The sequence below is a fragment of the Anopheles bellator genome, chromosome 1 (assembly GCF_943735745.2).
Source record: "Anopheles bellator chromosome 1, idAnoBellAS_SP24_06.2, whole genome shotgun sequence".
In the NCBI taxonomy this organism is placed as follows: domain Eukaryota; kingdom Metazoa; phylum Arthropoda; class Insecta; order Diptera; family Culicidae; genus Anopheles; species Anopheles bellator.
Genome location: NC_071285.1, coordinates 29,313,238 through 29,330,388, shown reverse-complemented (window position 1 = coordinate 29,330,388; position 17,151 = coordinate 29,313,238). Strand labels below are relative to the sequence as shown.

The 17,151-nt window shown below is 48.3% G+C and overlaps 1 protein-coding gene across 1 annotated transcript; it reads left to right on the top strand.

Moving 5' to 3' along the window:
* The first annotated feature begins 1,002 nt into the window (after positions 1-1,002).
* On the top strand, positions 1,003-14,248 carry LOC131206431 (ras-related protein Rap-2a). The gene is made up of 4 exons (XM_058198979.1): positions 1,003-2,056; positions 10,012-10,149; positions 10,230-10,347; positions 11,117-14,248. Exons 1-4 carry the CDS (start codon positions 1,922-1,924, stop codon positions 11,272-11,274), a joined length of 549 nt encoding a protein of 182 aa, XP_058054962.1. The 5' UTR covers positions 1,003-1,921; the 3' UTR covers positions 11,275-14,248.
* The last annotated feature ends 2,903 nt before the right edge of the window (positions 14,249-17,151 follow it).

The window sequence follows — 17,151 nt, the reverse complement described above, 5'->3', positions numbered from 1 at the left end:
TATTCCACGGGGGCCACTTCCAGTGTTACTCAACGAGATATGCGCCCACGGGCAATGCGTGATGCATCGATTAATGGCCACGTTCGCGGAATCGTCTTCGTTTGTATCACCGGATGTCATTGACACGCATACGAAAGGCAGGCCGCGTGGTTTTGGACAGCGGTTCCCTCAATGGAGTGTTTTGAACATTGTGAACGGGGGTTTTAACCCACCCAGACATTGACACTGCTCTGCGCGCCGCGATGTTACATGGTTTGAAAAGCCATTAAGAGGGAATAGTTTTACGAAGCTACAAAATTGAATGTAAATTAGCATTAGCAGGAATTAGCAAGCATTGATCTCGGATTTATCTTGTCCCTTTTCAGACGCCGTCTCGTAGCCGCATGAAACCAATCATCCTTGGTGAGCAGACCAGAAAAGGAACAGTCGGAAGTGGCCGATTCCGCTGCCGCGCCTCACTTGATCGTAATGTCCGTCTAGACATGTGCAGTGCTGATTGCCTTGCGGCGCGTGGGTCTCTGTGTGCGTGAGTTATACACATCGGTGACACACGCGTATGGAATATGAATAGTGTCATTAGAATGCAGTTGACCAGCACCGTCAGTGAGAACCGCAGAACCAGTGGTGCCGACCCGAGGCAGCAGCAGCAGCAGTTCACGGAGTGCTTCGAAGTAGACATGAACAATACTGTCGCCAGCGGCGAGGAAGAAGAAACCCCGTTGTCCTGCGCTAGTTTGCCACGGGAGTGTTAACCATCGCTCAAACAAGTCAACCCTGCTCAAAACAGCTACGTCAGGAGTATTTTCCAAGCTCCCCGTGTTGTGCTCTACCCCCGTAGCAATAACAAGACGACCTAGTGTCCCGGGCTTATCACCACATGTCAGAGAGAGAGCCAGCCTGCTGATTGTCCATCGTAACCTGCAAACACTTCCACGTATCACGTTGAGTCACTGGCAAACAACCGATTAGCCGATCGCCAGTAGGACCGTGCGTGGTGCATCGTGCGCACTCCGACAAGCAATCACCGTCAAGTCAAATGAGATTGATAGAAATTAAGGCACAGGTGCACGATTACGTACGGTGAATCGAACGGCGAATGCGTTAGAATGTGGTGCACGATGTGCTTAGAAGAAGTGCATCTGACGAAAGTAAAGTAGAGGTGCGTGGTAGAATCCGGATCGAACCCTCTCCGCCATCCTGCGCGCAGTGGTCAATTAGCGACGATCATCGTCCACCGATTGTTGAAAGCCCCTTCCGGCTCTCAGCGCCTCGTTTTCGCAACATCGCAACTCTCTTATCTCGGCCACTGTCTTTATGGTTGTTCGATTGTGAATCACAGTGCGTGGTGATACGTGTGTATTGGTGTGCTGTTTTTAATTGATAATTATTTTTATTGTTGCCGGCGTGTGTCCGATTTTTTGTTGGTGTGCATAGTAGCAGCAGAACTAGGCCGTGGTCGGCAGATTTGCTTTTGGAATTCGGCCCGCCAACCTTCACTGTGGTTTCCGATTCCTTGGCACAAATTGGCTTGCCGCGCCGGAACGCAGCCTAAGGAAGCAAACGGCAAGTGGGGTTCTCCTGGGTTTGCGGTCGCAGGAAATGCCAGTTTTTGCGTAATTTAATTTAATGTCCCGGTAGTGGCGGTGCTGCGGGGGCCCTCTTTGGTAATCTAAGTTAGTGTGGGCGCGGTGCTGGTTGTGTTCGAGATCGGGAAGTGGCTCAACTTCCGAACCCATTCGAACAAACCAATAAAAAGTGCATATCAGTGTGTGTGTGTGTTTGTTCCTACAAAAAGGTGTGTGTCGAGTGCGACCGATAAAGTGGTCACACATCCTGTGGATTCGAGGGAAACAAGCGTAGTGGTCCGAATAAATACGGGAACCAGCAGCAGCAGCAACAGCAGCAGCTACACGAACGAAAAATGCGTGAATTCAAGGTTGTTGTCCTCGGGTCCGGCGGGGTCGGCAAATCGGCCCTTACGGTGCAATTCGTGTCCGGGTGCTTCATAGAGAAATACGATCCCACCATCGAGGATTTCTATCGGAAAGAGATTGAGGTAAGCCCGATTAACGTGGCGAACATTTCACTTTATTCTGTTTCATTTTAGTCTGCAAAATGAGTCCATAGGCTAATGGATGATTAAACTCGAGGAAAGCAACCTATCAACAACTACTCCATTGCTGTGTGGCAATGCTCCGGTGTCGGCAATGGATTGCATAGCCTTCACCAAGAATTTAAAATTATTCTTTCGAAACGCACCAGTACGGTTCCGAGAGGGACACGTGTCCGAATGTTGCCATAGATGGAACTAGGGACATTTGCACGGCTCAAGCTTGTTTTCGAAACAGTTTGTTGCAGAGCAGGGCACAGTTAAACCTCTACCGCCTGTGTGCCTGATAAGGCCTCCTCTTTCGCCTATGACCAAAACATTGAACCAGCTGTGACTCTGCTACTCAAACATATCTCACATTCCACCAACTCTCCATTAATGTGACTAAGAAGTGGAATTAGTCATTGCTGAAACAAACCGGGGTTGGGTTGGTGGATGAAAGGAGTGTATTGCGGGAAGCAATTGAAACCCCCTAACACACTCAATACCGGGGGCAGTCAGAGTAATTTGTTCCGCAGACTTCCCTCGCCAGCGGTATGCTTCGCCGGGGGCCTCAACATGCACAGAACTATATACGTTCCGAGCAACTTTTTCAGTCCCCTAGTTCTGCGGTTCAGGTGCACGGCATACCAAACGGTTGCTCAGTAATAACGATACTTGCGCGCCCATAAGCACGACTTCGGAAGCTACCGAAAGGATACCGCACGATGGGCGCCATAAATATAGAAACGTATGCGTTCAGTATGCGCGACGGGGGATACGTATAAACCCCTCAGGCGATTGACCTCAGAGGTTGTACCGGCGTCGCGCAAGGTTGATGCCTGAACTGGAGATCACCCAAGACGCGCGGTCTCGGGGTCCGCATGTCCGGTGCAAGATTTAAACACGTTTATTGAACTGGCTTAAACGCCTCGGATCGATTTTAATTCATTTCTAAGCTATGCTTGGCTATTACAAAACCAATTGGCAATGCAGCGGCAGAGGAATCCTTGGCCACACCTGGAGAAGGGGCCTGCAGCCACAAGCACTGTGTTGCACTCCAAAACTTTGCACTCGCACAAGCTGTGTGCATGTTTATAAATATGCGCTCGTATTTGCGAAAAGTAGAGTTTGTGGGATTAGCTTAGTTCGCTGGGTAGGAACCTGCTCCAAGCGTGTTTCCGAAATCCGGATTGCCGCAGCTGGTCGTGGGCGGGAGTGGTCGGTTACACACCAGTTCTATCCGGCCCAAGCTGCGGAACATCGAATGCAAGTTACGATGAATGTAACAGACGCGAACTGAACTGAACAGCTAAGAGGTCCTTCAATCGCTACACAAAACGACAAACCATGCCACAAACATTTTCCAATGGCTAGAAAAACGTTATATTTTTATAGGTGGTTGCTGGCCGAATTTTGTTTTGTTTATTCATTCGTCCTCCATTGCAATATAATTTCAATTCTCAAGCAGATGTGACGGTACCGTATGTGGGCAGCCCCAGCGATGAGCGTGACGTCAGCTCAGGGATCCGTTCGGTTCTTCTCGTTTGGGTTAAGGAAATAAACAGAAATAGTTATCTTGTGGACACTCGGCCCTGACTTCTTACGGGCGGTCGTCTGTAGATCTGCGCTAAATGTGAAGAGGCGTCTCTCTTCTTCACTCGTTTAGACACACGGTTTAGCCCTCCACAGCTGCTGCTGTTGTTGTTGTTGAAAGTTGTCTGCAGCTTTCCACCGCGTTTCGGTTGCTGCAATGTGAATCACTCGAACGTAAATGTTTCGCACGTTCGTGTTTTCCTCACTCGTGTGCACCACACCGACGAGCCTGCATTTGCATAGCTCTCTGTTGGGTGCTGCACGATGTGGCTCTGTGTGTGAGACAGACCTCCATCGGTGTGTGGCCAGAGGAGTTGATGAAAATTCATTGCCTCTGTTCCACCACGTGCGAAAAATGGTGGTTGAGCGCCAAGCGGGTTTCATAAGCCATGATTGTTTTCCATTTAGATTTGCGGTGCAAAACTGTTGTGTGGACGGATCGTTGGACCGGACCGAAAGGTAATTTAGTTGTCCGAAATCGTGCACATTTCAACTTTGGATGGTCTCAAACTTTCATGCTACAACCGACTATTCGTTGATAGTAAATATTCCTGATGATTTGTACGACTTCACGAGGCATATGGAAATGTATCTCAAATTGCCTTTCGCTTACTTGCCGCTTCGAACGCATCGAGAGAACATCATTGCGACCGCCAGCACAAAGTGACCTCACTCTCCACGCAAGCCAGGCGCGAGTGGTGCTAGAAAGTTAGTAGCATCCACCGCCATATTGCGAGTGAAACGAAAGGGAGAGCGCACAACGCGAACAACAACAAACTGCTAAGTAGCTGCGAAACTCAAGCCTTCATACGAGAATTGAGCCTCTGTAGCTGTGATGTAGCGCGTGGTCCCTAGCATACAGAAACCCAGACGGAACAACAATCAATCACACGACGTGAGATGTGTTTGTCCGTCCCTATCAATGTTCACCTTATCACGTCTGCTCACCTTGTAGCTGCTCCATCGGCCAATGTTTCGGAGTTGTTCTTTGTTACCCAAAGAGCTTGAAGTAGAATAATGTTCAAGTACGTCTCATACGTTAACGGTGGCCCCCTAAAACTAGAACTTTTGGTTGGGAAATAAGAAAGTAACCGATCCCGTGCGAGAGGAGGCCACGCGAAAGTCGTCACCACTTTCCGGGGAAACAGAATCTGTCCGGGGATCGCGTCGAGAGGACCACTTCGCAAGCTTCTCGGCGGCGGCGGCGGCTGATGATAGACTTGATGATAGGTTTCAGCCACCTCGGCTGGTGGGGGTGTTTGCTGTGAATCCGCGGCGTCTAGTGCGCTGTTGCTGCTGCTCCTCGAAAGGGCGTTGTTTTAACACATTGTTACACTCCACTTGCTTCATCGGAGGCTCCCACTCGGCGGACACGCCGGCCCAGCCAGCCAGCCAGCCACCCCCGGGCAGGCTACTAAGCAGCGTGTCTTGCGTTGGGAGTTTAAACTCTCGCCTTAATAGCGAGCGGGCGCCGCTCTAGCTGCCTAACTCTCTAGGCCCCCTTTTCATGGGGTTTATCGCGCTTTACTTTCGCTTCGCGCCATGGTCCCGATCTGGCAAAGGAGGGCACTAGGGAGGGCCTCGTGTCCCATTTCGGATGGCCGACGGTGCCGGGGGACCAGTGCCGAGCAATCAGCGGAAAGTCATCAACATAGAAGACTGCTGGCGGTTGCTGCTGCCGCCGTCGACTGTTATCTGGCCGGGTTGCTTCTGAAGCACTCCCCAGAAGGAGGAAGACTTGACTTCGCGCTCAAAGTGCCGGGAAGTTTTTGTAACGACCCAAAACAATTCCTTGAACTGCGCCTTTTATCAGCTCTCCCTGATTCTTTTGGAATGCCCGTTAGTCATATTGCAAAATGCAATTTAAATTTCAAGGTTCAACTTGTTGACTGCTCTTGTTGCATCCGAAGTGCGTGAATCGGGTAGCAAACGAACGACAACCGATAAAAATGCAATCAAGTATCTCGTCCCCTTAACGGTAATTATGTTTACCAATAGCGTTCCTGCTGCAAACCGGTGCCTGTTTTAGGCGTAAAAGGTTAGATAGTTCATTGCTTGTTGACCAAGCGTACCAAACACCTTCGAAGGATGAACCTTCTCGTATAAGGTATCGGATCGCTAGTTCGAAATCCAACACCCGTAATGTGTCCCGTAAAGGATTTGGTCCGATTTGGTGCATGGTATGTGCACGGGTGCGGTGGTTGCTTGCGTCCGGTGTGTCCCTAATACGAGAACGAGGCTCGTTGCGCGTGTGCGATCTGAAGCCTAGCGAAGTTTTTCTATGGCTGCCTTTGAGTAGAATGTAATCGGGTCGCGTAGCAGAAATGTGCGTACGGTGCGGTCTCCGCAAAAACACTGCTTCTCCTTGGCGTGCCGCACCGAATTCCTTTTGGAATGTAATTATTTTCAATGCACTGACAAAAAGTTAACGAACGGAGCAAGGTTTTTATTCGGCAGCGGCGGCGGTGGCTTCATTGCCCTTGATTGTGTCGAATGTGTCTTCGAACGTGAAGTGCTGTTGTGTCCGGAAGTCACAATCACTAGTTGTGTTTTAGTGCTCCCCACCTTTAGTGTATCTATCGGGGACGGAGTTTTTCTGGCCAACGTCTTTGAACATTCCAGTTCGCGTACCGTTCAGGGCCACACTCGTGGTGAGTTTCAAAGTCTCTCAGGACAGGGTGTAGCTCTTCTGCCTTTCACTGTGGGCTGCAGAAAACACTAGCAAAACACATTTGAAAATAAAATTGCTATCAGTTCGATACGATGCGTCAAGCAAACCTTGTCACGTTGTCAATGTAGATATAAGATAGAAAATGAGTCTTCGCCATAAAGCAATTCAATCATTAATTGTAACAGTGCCACTACCACCTGTTGAAGACGAACGAACGGAACAAATTATGTTTAGTGTAAACAAGAATCGGTACAGTCTAAACATAACTAGGCCCAAAAGCAAGCAATGTTTACGAATGTTACAGCTGGTTACAGTAACCTCATAGTAGCGTAACCTACGTAAGGGGCAACCGCAACACTACCCATGGGTGGACATGTGATAGAACTCGAGGTCAACATAAAACCACAAATATAAACCGTATCTTATTTAGAGGAGCAAAAACGGCTTGCTTTCACTGTTTTGTCTACGCAACCTCTCCACCACATGCAGGTGGCGTCAGTGGCCTATTTGCGGTTACAGCCAGAGCCTGGTTTGTGTGGTCAACTGAACCGACCAAACAATCACGGCAAGCAAGCAGTTGAACTGCCCAAAAGAAGGCCGGGATTCTCATGTCTTAGATGTGGGAGTCTTTCTAGGTATTCAGTTGCGTAGCCACTACTAATCCGGAAGCGACCACCATACCGGTAACCTGGTCATGGTAGATTTCATTCGAAGTCATGCTTGTTCGGTTCCATTTGATAAAGGACGAAACTATTTCGATGATTCGAAGGAAGTTTGAGCAACATAAGTATCGACTAATTTATGTAGAAATAATGTTTTTTTAATTCAAAGCGAAAAACTGGAAGCGAAGGGTCGACGGGGTACTTTTCGGTTCACCCCACCAATCGCGTTGAATGGCCGATTGGGAGGAAGGTTAACCGGATGTGTCAAGCGAGAGCTGATAGAATACTTAAATGCCAATGAAGCAAAATAGAAAAAAAAGAAAAGGCCCAGGAATCCTTTCCTAGGCTAGAGGGCGGTCGTTCACTGTCCGTTGTCAATATGTCACGCCGGCATTTGTCAATGCACCGCACCGGCGGAAGCGAGCTAGAGGAGTCTCGTTTTCGAAGAACCGTTCGCGTAGCCTGCGAAGAAGCGATAAAGATGGATTCGATATTTTACACGCGGTTATTCCGAGCGTCTCCGATGATGATGACGCTCTGCCAATTCCGCGGGGATCAGACCCCTCGTGTAAGAGCGAGAGGGCCCATCAGTAGGGCCTGTCACGAGTGCCAGCAGAATGTCGGACGGTCACGCATATACCGAGTCTTTGGTGCAAAAGAAACCGAAGCCGAAAAGGAAACACATTACTGCTGCTTCCGTGGAAAGAATCCATAAAAATGTCGTTCCCCGATGGTGGTGTAGTTTCCGGAACCCGGCCAAGGAACCAAAGGGTGCGCTTTAGAACTATTGTGTCCGGAGAGTGGGGCCGTCCAATGGGTGCCGTTTAGTAAATCAATCACCAGCCGGTCGGCGAGTTTCCTTCCTAGACACACATAGAGAGAGAGAGAAAGAGGACCAACCAATTGCCAATAAAAGCCAATTGGTCTGACGTTGCCCATATCAGGAATGTAGACGGGGTCTGGGGCCGCTCTGAAGAAGGTGGATTGTGGATGTTTCGATGGATCGATGGTTTATTGTAAACTCACTACAATATTGCCCAGTAGTTGGTGGTAGTTAGTTAGTGGTAGCCAGAACCCCACTTTTTATGTTAGAAGCTCCTATCAATTAGAGTCCGCAAATCAGTGAATCATGAAGCGGGGGGTCTATAAGGATCATTGACGATGCCGGACGCGCGTTCCGCTTGCTGCAAGCTGAGCTAAAGCATTCTTCATACGCAGATCGCAGTCGTTGAGAAGTCCAGAAGTTTGGCTCCCGGCTGTCGGTTGTGCAGACAGCGATTGTAAACAAAGGATTTTGATAAGAACGCGTTTTTTTCCGCAGCGCAGTAGCGTACCATGGCGGAGCGTCAAAGTACCACTCTGGACAGCGCCATCCAAACTGGTGGGAGTTGAACTACTTGGCCGACCAGAGCCGAGCCGAGTGGTGCGTTGGCAGAGCGCTGGCCACGAAGCCCTGGTCTGACCAATTTCTACATTACGCCGAGTTCCTATTTGGACATCGGTGGTGTGTGGTGCTTTAAAAAGGGTAGCTTCGATTCACTCACGCAAGGTCGCGAATGTGGTGCTTCAGACGCGCCAACTGTGCACACTCGCGTACGGGCGCCCATCTCCCCGAACAGCAAGTGCCTCGAGTGCCCAAAACTGCTTGCGGAGCAATAATCCGTCGAAAGAATTACGCGCGGGCACATGGCGCGGCGCAGACCCCCCCGACGGAGAGTATATAGGGGTCCGTTTATTATGCACTGTTTGGGGTGGCCTTATTTTGGCTTACGTCGCCTTCATATTTTAGTACATTCGATCCTAAAGATAGTGCACCAAACGCGCACATTTGCACTGTAATAACGCTTGAAAAGTTGTAAACCGTGATGGTGGCTCTCTATTAATGTTGATGTAGCTGACACTGTCAGCTGTGGCGTGGCCATCCATCATTGATGACCATACCCATTGTCAGTACGTGAAGTTTTCCAGAGAGTCCTTCGCACAATAAACCACAAAACTCCACCGGGCGTATCAGTTTGACAGCAGTTGTCGAACTGTCAACTTGTCCTATGTGGTGCTCTCCCCTTCCGTTACAGAACATCCTCGTCTGGCTGCGCTCCAATCGCTAACATACTCGGTAACAACCTGTCTAGAATGGCAACTTTAACCCTGCTTATCAATAGAGCAACTCGAAACTATGCAAATTGCGGTTTTTTCTGCCATTGCACTGTACTAATTCCAAAGCAATGCGCCAAAATATTGACTGGCAAACACTGGACAGTGCTGGTGGACACACAATGGTGTTTCGTAGGTCTTTGCTAATTTCGCCTGTTCGAAGGGAAGTGTAAATTGGCGGGGCCCACCTGACCTTGATTTGTGGCTATTGCTGGAAGCGAGAGACGGGACCGACCTTGGGCACTTGAACAACGGGTAGTGATAGAAATAGAGCAATTTTAGCTTCCCCCCCAACGAGGTACGTCAGCTTCTCGCTCTACGAACTGCATGGATTTGCAATGAATGTCGTATTTTATCTTTGTCGAGATAATTCTCAGCACACGCAAACCGCCGGAGGGAGGTGGTCGGACCGACCCGGCCGGTGACAGAAGTCTGTCTCGGGTTAGCCTGGGCTGCGCCGACATGTCACTTGTCAACAAGGCCAAGAAACCACTTTACAGTTGTTTTCCTTGAAGGCACTCCGCTTCTCACGTGTTTTTATTGCACACAAAGTGATGCTGCGGTCGTTGTTGTGTCTAGCCTTAGGACTGATATTTCTGAGTTCATTCTGCTACTGCTAAGAACTAATACTTCAACGACCAGACAAGACCAGAGTAACGGTTTCGACGGTTCAACGACTGAATCATAATTCAGTTTTCCGTAACACCCTCTAACATTCTGATCTGTTTCCTAAACAAACCTAGATCAAGTCTACATTTAACTACGTTGATGGTTGCATCGCTGCACGTAGCTCTCATATTTTCGTAATTACATTCTTTGCTTTTCTTGTATCCTTGCAGGTGGACAATTCACCCTGTGTGCTAGAAATTCTAGACACAGCCGGTACGGAACAGTTTGCCTCGATGCGAGATTTGTACATTAAAAATGGTCACGGCTTTATCGTTATGTATTCTCTAACCAATCACCAGACATTTCAGGTATGTTTTTCTATCACAGAACTGATTGGACCATAAGGTTTACATTTAATCAATCGTTTCCCGTCCTCCTTCCAATGCAGGATATCGCGAGTATGCGAAATGTGATCAGTCGTGTGAAAGGAAGTCAACCAGCACCAATCCTCCTAGTCGCCAACAAGCTAGATTTAGATTGCCAAAGAGAAGTGTCCACGGCCGAGGGTAAGTGTATTTCCTGTGAAGAAGTGTCTCCTCACAAAGAAACGAATCCCACCACCAAACGTGTGACTGTGTGACTCAATAATGCCGCGCCACAATCAAGACAAACGTCGCGACACGTCCTGAGCGAAACGCGTAGGAGTAGATTGGATTTTATGTAGTCGTCTTCTGAAAATGGAATTATTAACCGGTTTCGTGTGTATTATTTTCAATGCCATCAACTTCTAATGATTAAGTCCACGTGCGAGAGAATTACTTTTGGCGCAGCCAGCATTGCCAGCAATCTGTTTTCTTTGCATGGCTTAAGTCAATCTTCACAATTAGGTATTAGGTATGGGGTTGTTATTCCAACTCCTTAGGTGCTGCTGCCGCGCCAATACAGCATGATGGCGGCATTCCCACTCGATCTGTCAGCTTGACTGTTCGATTGTTTGATATGGACTATTAACAAGTTTGCCGACAAGTGTATACAATAGAAACCGACTCTTTTCGACAAGACAATGAAGACAGTGTTCGTTGAAGACTGAATTGAATTGGAGCATCGGAAACTTTAAAGAACTGCCACTTGACTGAACGTCGTGTGAAGGTTGTAAAACCCACCAGACTTGGTCATCGCTAGACAAAAACAATGCACAACAATTCGAGTGTAATGCAAGGAACAAAATGACTGCAGTCGGAACAAAATGACCACTACGATCACTATGTACCAAAAAGTCCTTGGAGGATATTGGTAGCACCATTAATTGTGGCCTGTTTACTCTCCCACACACAGGTGGTGCCCTAGCGGAGCAGTGGGACTGCCCGTTCATCGAAGCATCGGCAAAGGATCGCATCAACGTGAACGAAGTATTCGCCACCGTCGTCCGGGAGATGAATATGACCTCCGAGAAACGTCAGAAGAAAAGTTACTGTTGTTGTACATTATTATAGAAGTGGCACTAAGTCTAATTTTAACCTAATTAATAATTAAATAAATAAAGCCTACAGACCCGTAGGAAGAACATAGGAGATTCAAGGTGCGTGTGCGTTACGGCGCCCGCGCCACCAAAACGGGGCCGAATCGATACATCCGTCTTTGTCCTCCGGAGTGGTGTTTTGTGTGGCCGGTCGGAGTAGCTCGCTCTCGGAGTAACAGAAACGGGGTTTGGCGACAGAGTTCGGCGATGGGCAACCGAGGGTTCGCTTGTAGTAGTGGAGATGAAAAACATTTTTGGAGGATTTTTTGCACGCTCTTACTGCTGCTGCATCTATATCTGCTGCTGTGCCGCCGGGTGGTGCTCGGGTGTATCATTCAGCAGGCTATTTGCTGGATTCCGCGGTACTCAACCAAACGACTGAAGAATGAATGTGCACGCAACTATGTAATAAGAGAATTAGCATTTGGGGCAGGATTAGACCGAAACGTGTGTCTCGTTTCACAGAAACAGAAGCAGCAGAACCGAACAGAACACTGATTGGTGTGTAGTAACTCGCGGGGCCTCGGGCTCTCTACTCTCAGTGGCCTCAATGCAAGCTTACACTGGAAAGCGAACGCAGTATTAAGGTTACACACTCTAGCATTGGGCGAAATAAGCATCGGAAATGCATCAATTTTAGGCATATTATCAGAAACATGGGACAAATGAAACGAAAATACATGCAGAGGCGATTGTTGAACGAACAGTGCGCACGGTAGGATATTGCAATGATCAAAGGCGACGGCTAAAAAATTAAATATAACAGATAATAATTAATGGTAACACTAACTCCTATGCATATTGACACGTGTGACAGAAAGCGCGAAGAGAGAGAGAGAGAGTGAGAGAGAGCTGGGCATCAAACTGTTTGAAACCAGAAGGAGTCTGACAAAAAATCCCCGAAAACAACAATTCCACTATTCCTGTCAACCTCGAATTTTCACCTCAAATGGCAAATTTGGTACATACATTCATGTTTATCCTTTGCATGTCAACGTAAAGTAGTTGCATGTGTGTGTTTGTGTGTGTCAATGTTGCAAGAAACGACGTATCTGGCAGGTGAAGGTTACATTAAAACTAAAAAATGTTAGGCAACAATTATAAGAAACCCCCTTCTGTGGGAAACGACATAAAACAAACACGGATGGTTCTCAATTTTAAACAAACCGGTATTTAACGTGTACGCTTGGCATGAAGAGGTCAATCTTTTACCGCGGCGGCGGCCGGTACGGACTTGTAAATACAAACAGTTAATTAGAACATGGAAACACCCAAACCATTTGCTGCTGCTTACCATATTGTCAGTAGAATTGTGATTTTGATTTAGGAAACCCGGGGCTCGGAGATATGTCACGGAGTCACGGGGATCACGGATTTTTTGTTTTGTTTGTAAATGTTTTGAAATTTGGCACGAAAACCCCCCCCTTTCTACAGGTCTGTCTATATGTGCTCCTCTTTTTGCCGCATTTGAATCTGAAGGTTTGGTTCGGCCGTCTCATCAGAGACTGTCGTCGGTCGGTGGTAATTTTTGTTTTTTTAATGTATTTAAATTATGTGCCATTTTTTATGATGGCCTCCCTTTAGAGAGCAGAACATGCTTCTTCCTTCTGCCGCGAATCGATAATTGCTCGAATCTTTGCACTCCACGAACGCAGCTCCCACTGCACGAAACTCATGGTGGCCGGTGCGGACGTAACGCAATCTCCTTACATGCGTGCGTGCACTCACGCACACACGCTACCAATGTGATAAGAGGAGTTAGCAATTCAGTGACCAGCCGGCTGATTTTATTTTCATTCTGACCACCCGAAATTGGACAAGCGCTTTGCACGCTTTAGCAGTCTTTTAGCACGAAATGTGGGCAGTAAATCCTTCTGTGCTTTGTACGATTTTTCGAGTTTTTCGCCAACAAAACAATGTTTCAGAAAATCTAATAGAAGAAAGGAGAAATGATCATTCTTAAGCAAAATCAATGCGAATTGACTACGGCTGACCAGCATGTAAAGTAGAACGATGAGAGAACATTCGCACGGTGTTTGTTGTGCGGATTGAAATCACCTAATACACACACTGTCATATACATATACAAACACATACAAAAAACGCGTGCATACATATTATTAGGTGTTACAAGCAAGGCCGGTAAGGAGGATCCTGTAGGGATCCGGGAGAAAAGCAAATGAAGTAGAGTAGCGAGGACGAATGATCGTGGTCGATCTAGGAGAAAACAAGAAAAAACTATTTTTATCGTAACATGTTTTGTATACAAAAAAGAAGGAAAGTGAAAGAAGGGCACGCATCATATATATATACATATATTAATATAAATATGTATATGTATATCTGTGGAACGGAAGGGTCCCGGAAATAGTCAAATGGCGTAGACATAGAAATAAGCAACGGATCGGTGACCGGCCACAACCGTTAGCGTGTGAGGTCGTCGTTAAGGATGTTGTGATGCGTGCGCATCTGTAAGCAATCGTGTTGTCGAAACACAACTCTAAGCACACCGAAGGGAAACACAGGGCATGACGGAAACGGAACGAACGAAGCGGCAGGAAGGTTTTATTCATAGGAGGCAAAGGAGAGAGCAAAAGAACTGCACTTGGACTCGATCGAGCCGAGCGCTGGGGAATTTTAGGCAGAATCAATTCAAATAGTAAAACTAACAACTCCATCAAGGCTTGGCACAGTTTTTGGAACGGCGCGCTCGCGAGAGGCGGCTGTTAGACGGCGTGTTTTGCGCATTCTAAACGGCACGAATCTTTCGCGGGGCAGACAGAGGAGGAGCAGGAAAGAGTAGGAAAGCGATACAGAGCTAGCACCAAACGCGCGCGCGTTCTCCTCCTGATCTTAAAAGGCTGGATAGTTTTTGAGCGACGGCGCAAGGATCGGTTTTTGATGAATCAAAGTTCAAGTTGAAATGGTGCGCGAATTACAACAATAAAATAAAGTGTACGTAAAAATGAAGGCACTGTTGTATTTTAAATTTCGTTACTGTCGTTATAAAATAGATCTAGATTTCGGTTATAATTTGCTTGCGTTACTTCTCCATAGAGGCCGCTGCAACTCGTGACAAAGATTTGAAATATTTCAACTGCACAATCCCAAGACACAAACCACCACAAATGATATTTTTCAACGATGAATTCCTAATTTCCTTAATTTCAAATTGACGGCTGTCGAAAAATTGGGAAAAAAATGTAAACAAAAAATGTAAACAACAATGGTCTTCATTTTCTTCGGATCCTGAATGAAAATATTTATTGAACAATATACTAATACCGAAGTGAGATCAGTAGCGTGCGGTCAGCGGCATCGTAGCACTGATTTCTTCCGATATATCACCTCGCCATCATCACTCGGGCATCGCACATTGTGTATTCGACTTAGCTCGACGGCCCTAGTCCCTGGCGGCTGGTTCGTGGAACCGTTTGTCATGTTTCGCAGCCACGCAGCCTGGTCGTCCACTTTTCCATACAGACACTGGATGGCTGTTTAAGGGAAACGGTTTCCCACGGTGCTTCCCGCATGTCTGTGCAAGATTTTTACCGCAAACCCGATCGAGATCATCAACGATTCAATAGATGCACTCTGCGCGTCCCGAGGGACCGCGGACCGCCAAAGGATCGCCCCGGGAAGAAAAGGGGTCCCCAACCGCGGCCACGGCCACGTCCGACCTGCATGGAAAATGCAACACACCCTGCGTGCCACAGAAGCCCCAACCGAGCCACGTGTTAGGCCCGGCTGGTAGGGAACCGCTCCGGGGAAAGCGTAACAAGATCGATTGCTGGGAGAGGGCTTTCTTTGGTCAGAGGCAAAATCACAACTTTCTTAGCAGAGTTTGGCGGAGCGAAAGAAAAACCGCGAAACGAGCTGGCGAAGTAAGAGCCGCGAACTGGGAAGAAAATGCCGTCACTCGCGCGGGTCCCGGGTCGTCTCTTCCGCGTAATGAGGCGATGCGTTTTTTGCATTGCATCATGCTGCGCAGCATTCCTCGGCAGCAGTGTGGCGGGCGGGCGGGCAAATCTTCAACAGAGAGCATCGAGGAAAGGCAACGAAAAAAAAAAACAAACGGTGGACAGGAAAAACGAGAACGAGCGACTCGGCGAAGAAAAGTTTTCTCACACATCGAGTTGAATAAGTGCATAAAATTAGGGCCCGGACCGGACCAGGGAACGTTTGCTAAATGTGATTTACCGCAATTCGCGCTGTGGTTTACCGCGCAACCCGCGAACGCATCCACATCGGAATGGTTGCATTCTGATGCGCACGTCGTTCCGTTTATTTGTGATCTTCTTCCAATGCTGTTCCTCGTCACAAGTGGACAGAATGATTCTAGTGTCGATTACCACGTCCAGATCAGATTCGAGGGGTTCTAAAGGGGTTGTTGAGGAATGTTCTCGATGTTAAGCAACTATGCGAATGGAGATCAACTTTCGTACACAACTTTCGAGTTTTATTGTACTAACTCATGGTAACCTCTTTTTAATTACATTTTAAATAATCAGAGCATTCGAATCGGAATTTACGAAACAATGCGCCTTGATGTAGATAATTTGCGTTCCATATTCCCCTGGATGTATGCAACACGAGTACCAAACTCGGGTTAAGCGTTTTCGCACAATGTTTTCGATGGGTGAAATTTCACAACTTCTTAGATTAATTCGAGGAAGATTGATCAAGAAGCCGTCGTGCTTCAACGCGCACAGGAGCCGAAGGCCTGGCCAGAGAGAACTAGCCGTCAATCAACGATCGACAGCGTCCAGAACGGGGGACAGAGGGCCCGGGTTTCTGGTCAGCGTGGCAGCCAGCAGCCACGATGTCTAACCAAGTGCACGTTTGAGACGCTTTTTGCCCCGCTGCCAGCCACTTCTAGGAAGCAACCGGCTCTACCGGTAAGCTCCGCCGGGAGAGGAGAGCCTCCCCGGGGAGCAGGAGCAGTGCGGTGGCTCCTAAGGATAGCGGGCCAGCTCGCCCGCGACGTTCGTGTGGAGCCAAGAATTCAGCAACACGGTGAAAGCTCGGCCATCCACGGCCCTCCGGCCGGACAGGAATCCTCGCGGGCAAACCAAACGTGAGTTTAGTTATCGATCAGGCTGCAGGTGCATCACTCTCTCTCTAAGCCCTGCCGCCGGAAGCGTTCCAGCATCGGACGGAGCAAGACAGGCTGGCGACATACTTCGTGATGCGCCCATCTACGGTGAAGTCGTTCCCTCTCGTGGCGGTGCTGACGTGCATTAAATAATTTAATAATGCTACAGCCCGCGGCGGGACGCAGAACGTGCGCCGTGCGGGCTTTCTCTTGCTTGCGAAGCCCCAAAAAGGGGTTCCGGCCTCGTGGTTTGGTTTTTAGTTTTGTTAGTAAACTACTCTTAGTGCCTCTTACAAACGGGCGGCCCGACGGCGCAATCCGTCCGAGAATAAGAGCATCAGCCTGGAATTTATAATTGTGTGTGAGAAATGCGGTCGCGTTGCAATATCGGACCGCGGGCCGCCGTTGCTGTTGGTGCGGAATAATAATCAACCGAGGAGCAACCGCAACCGGTTGCGGTCCTGCGCGCACGGTTTGAAATAAATCAAAAGTCAAAATCAACCGCGAAAAGCGCGTAAGCGGGATCCGCGGTGTGGCCGTTCCCATATCGCATATCGCCGAGTGGCGAACGCGGCTTTTCGATCGACCGCCCTCGAGGCCGCCCCAAGAACTTCCTTGCACCGCGGGGGGACAGGGACACTTGGCGTACTTACTTGCGGGAGCTGCTGGACCCCCGGAAGGATGGGCCACACATTTTTAATGATGGGAAAAATGGTTCGGTCGCGCCCGACACGTCAGCAGCACGTTTAATGAGCA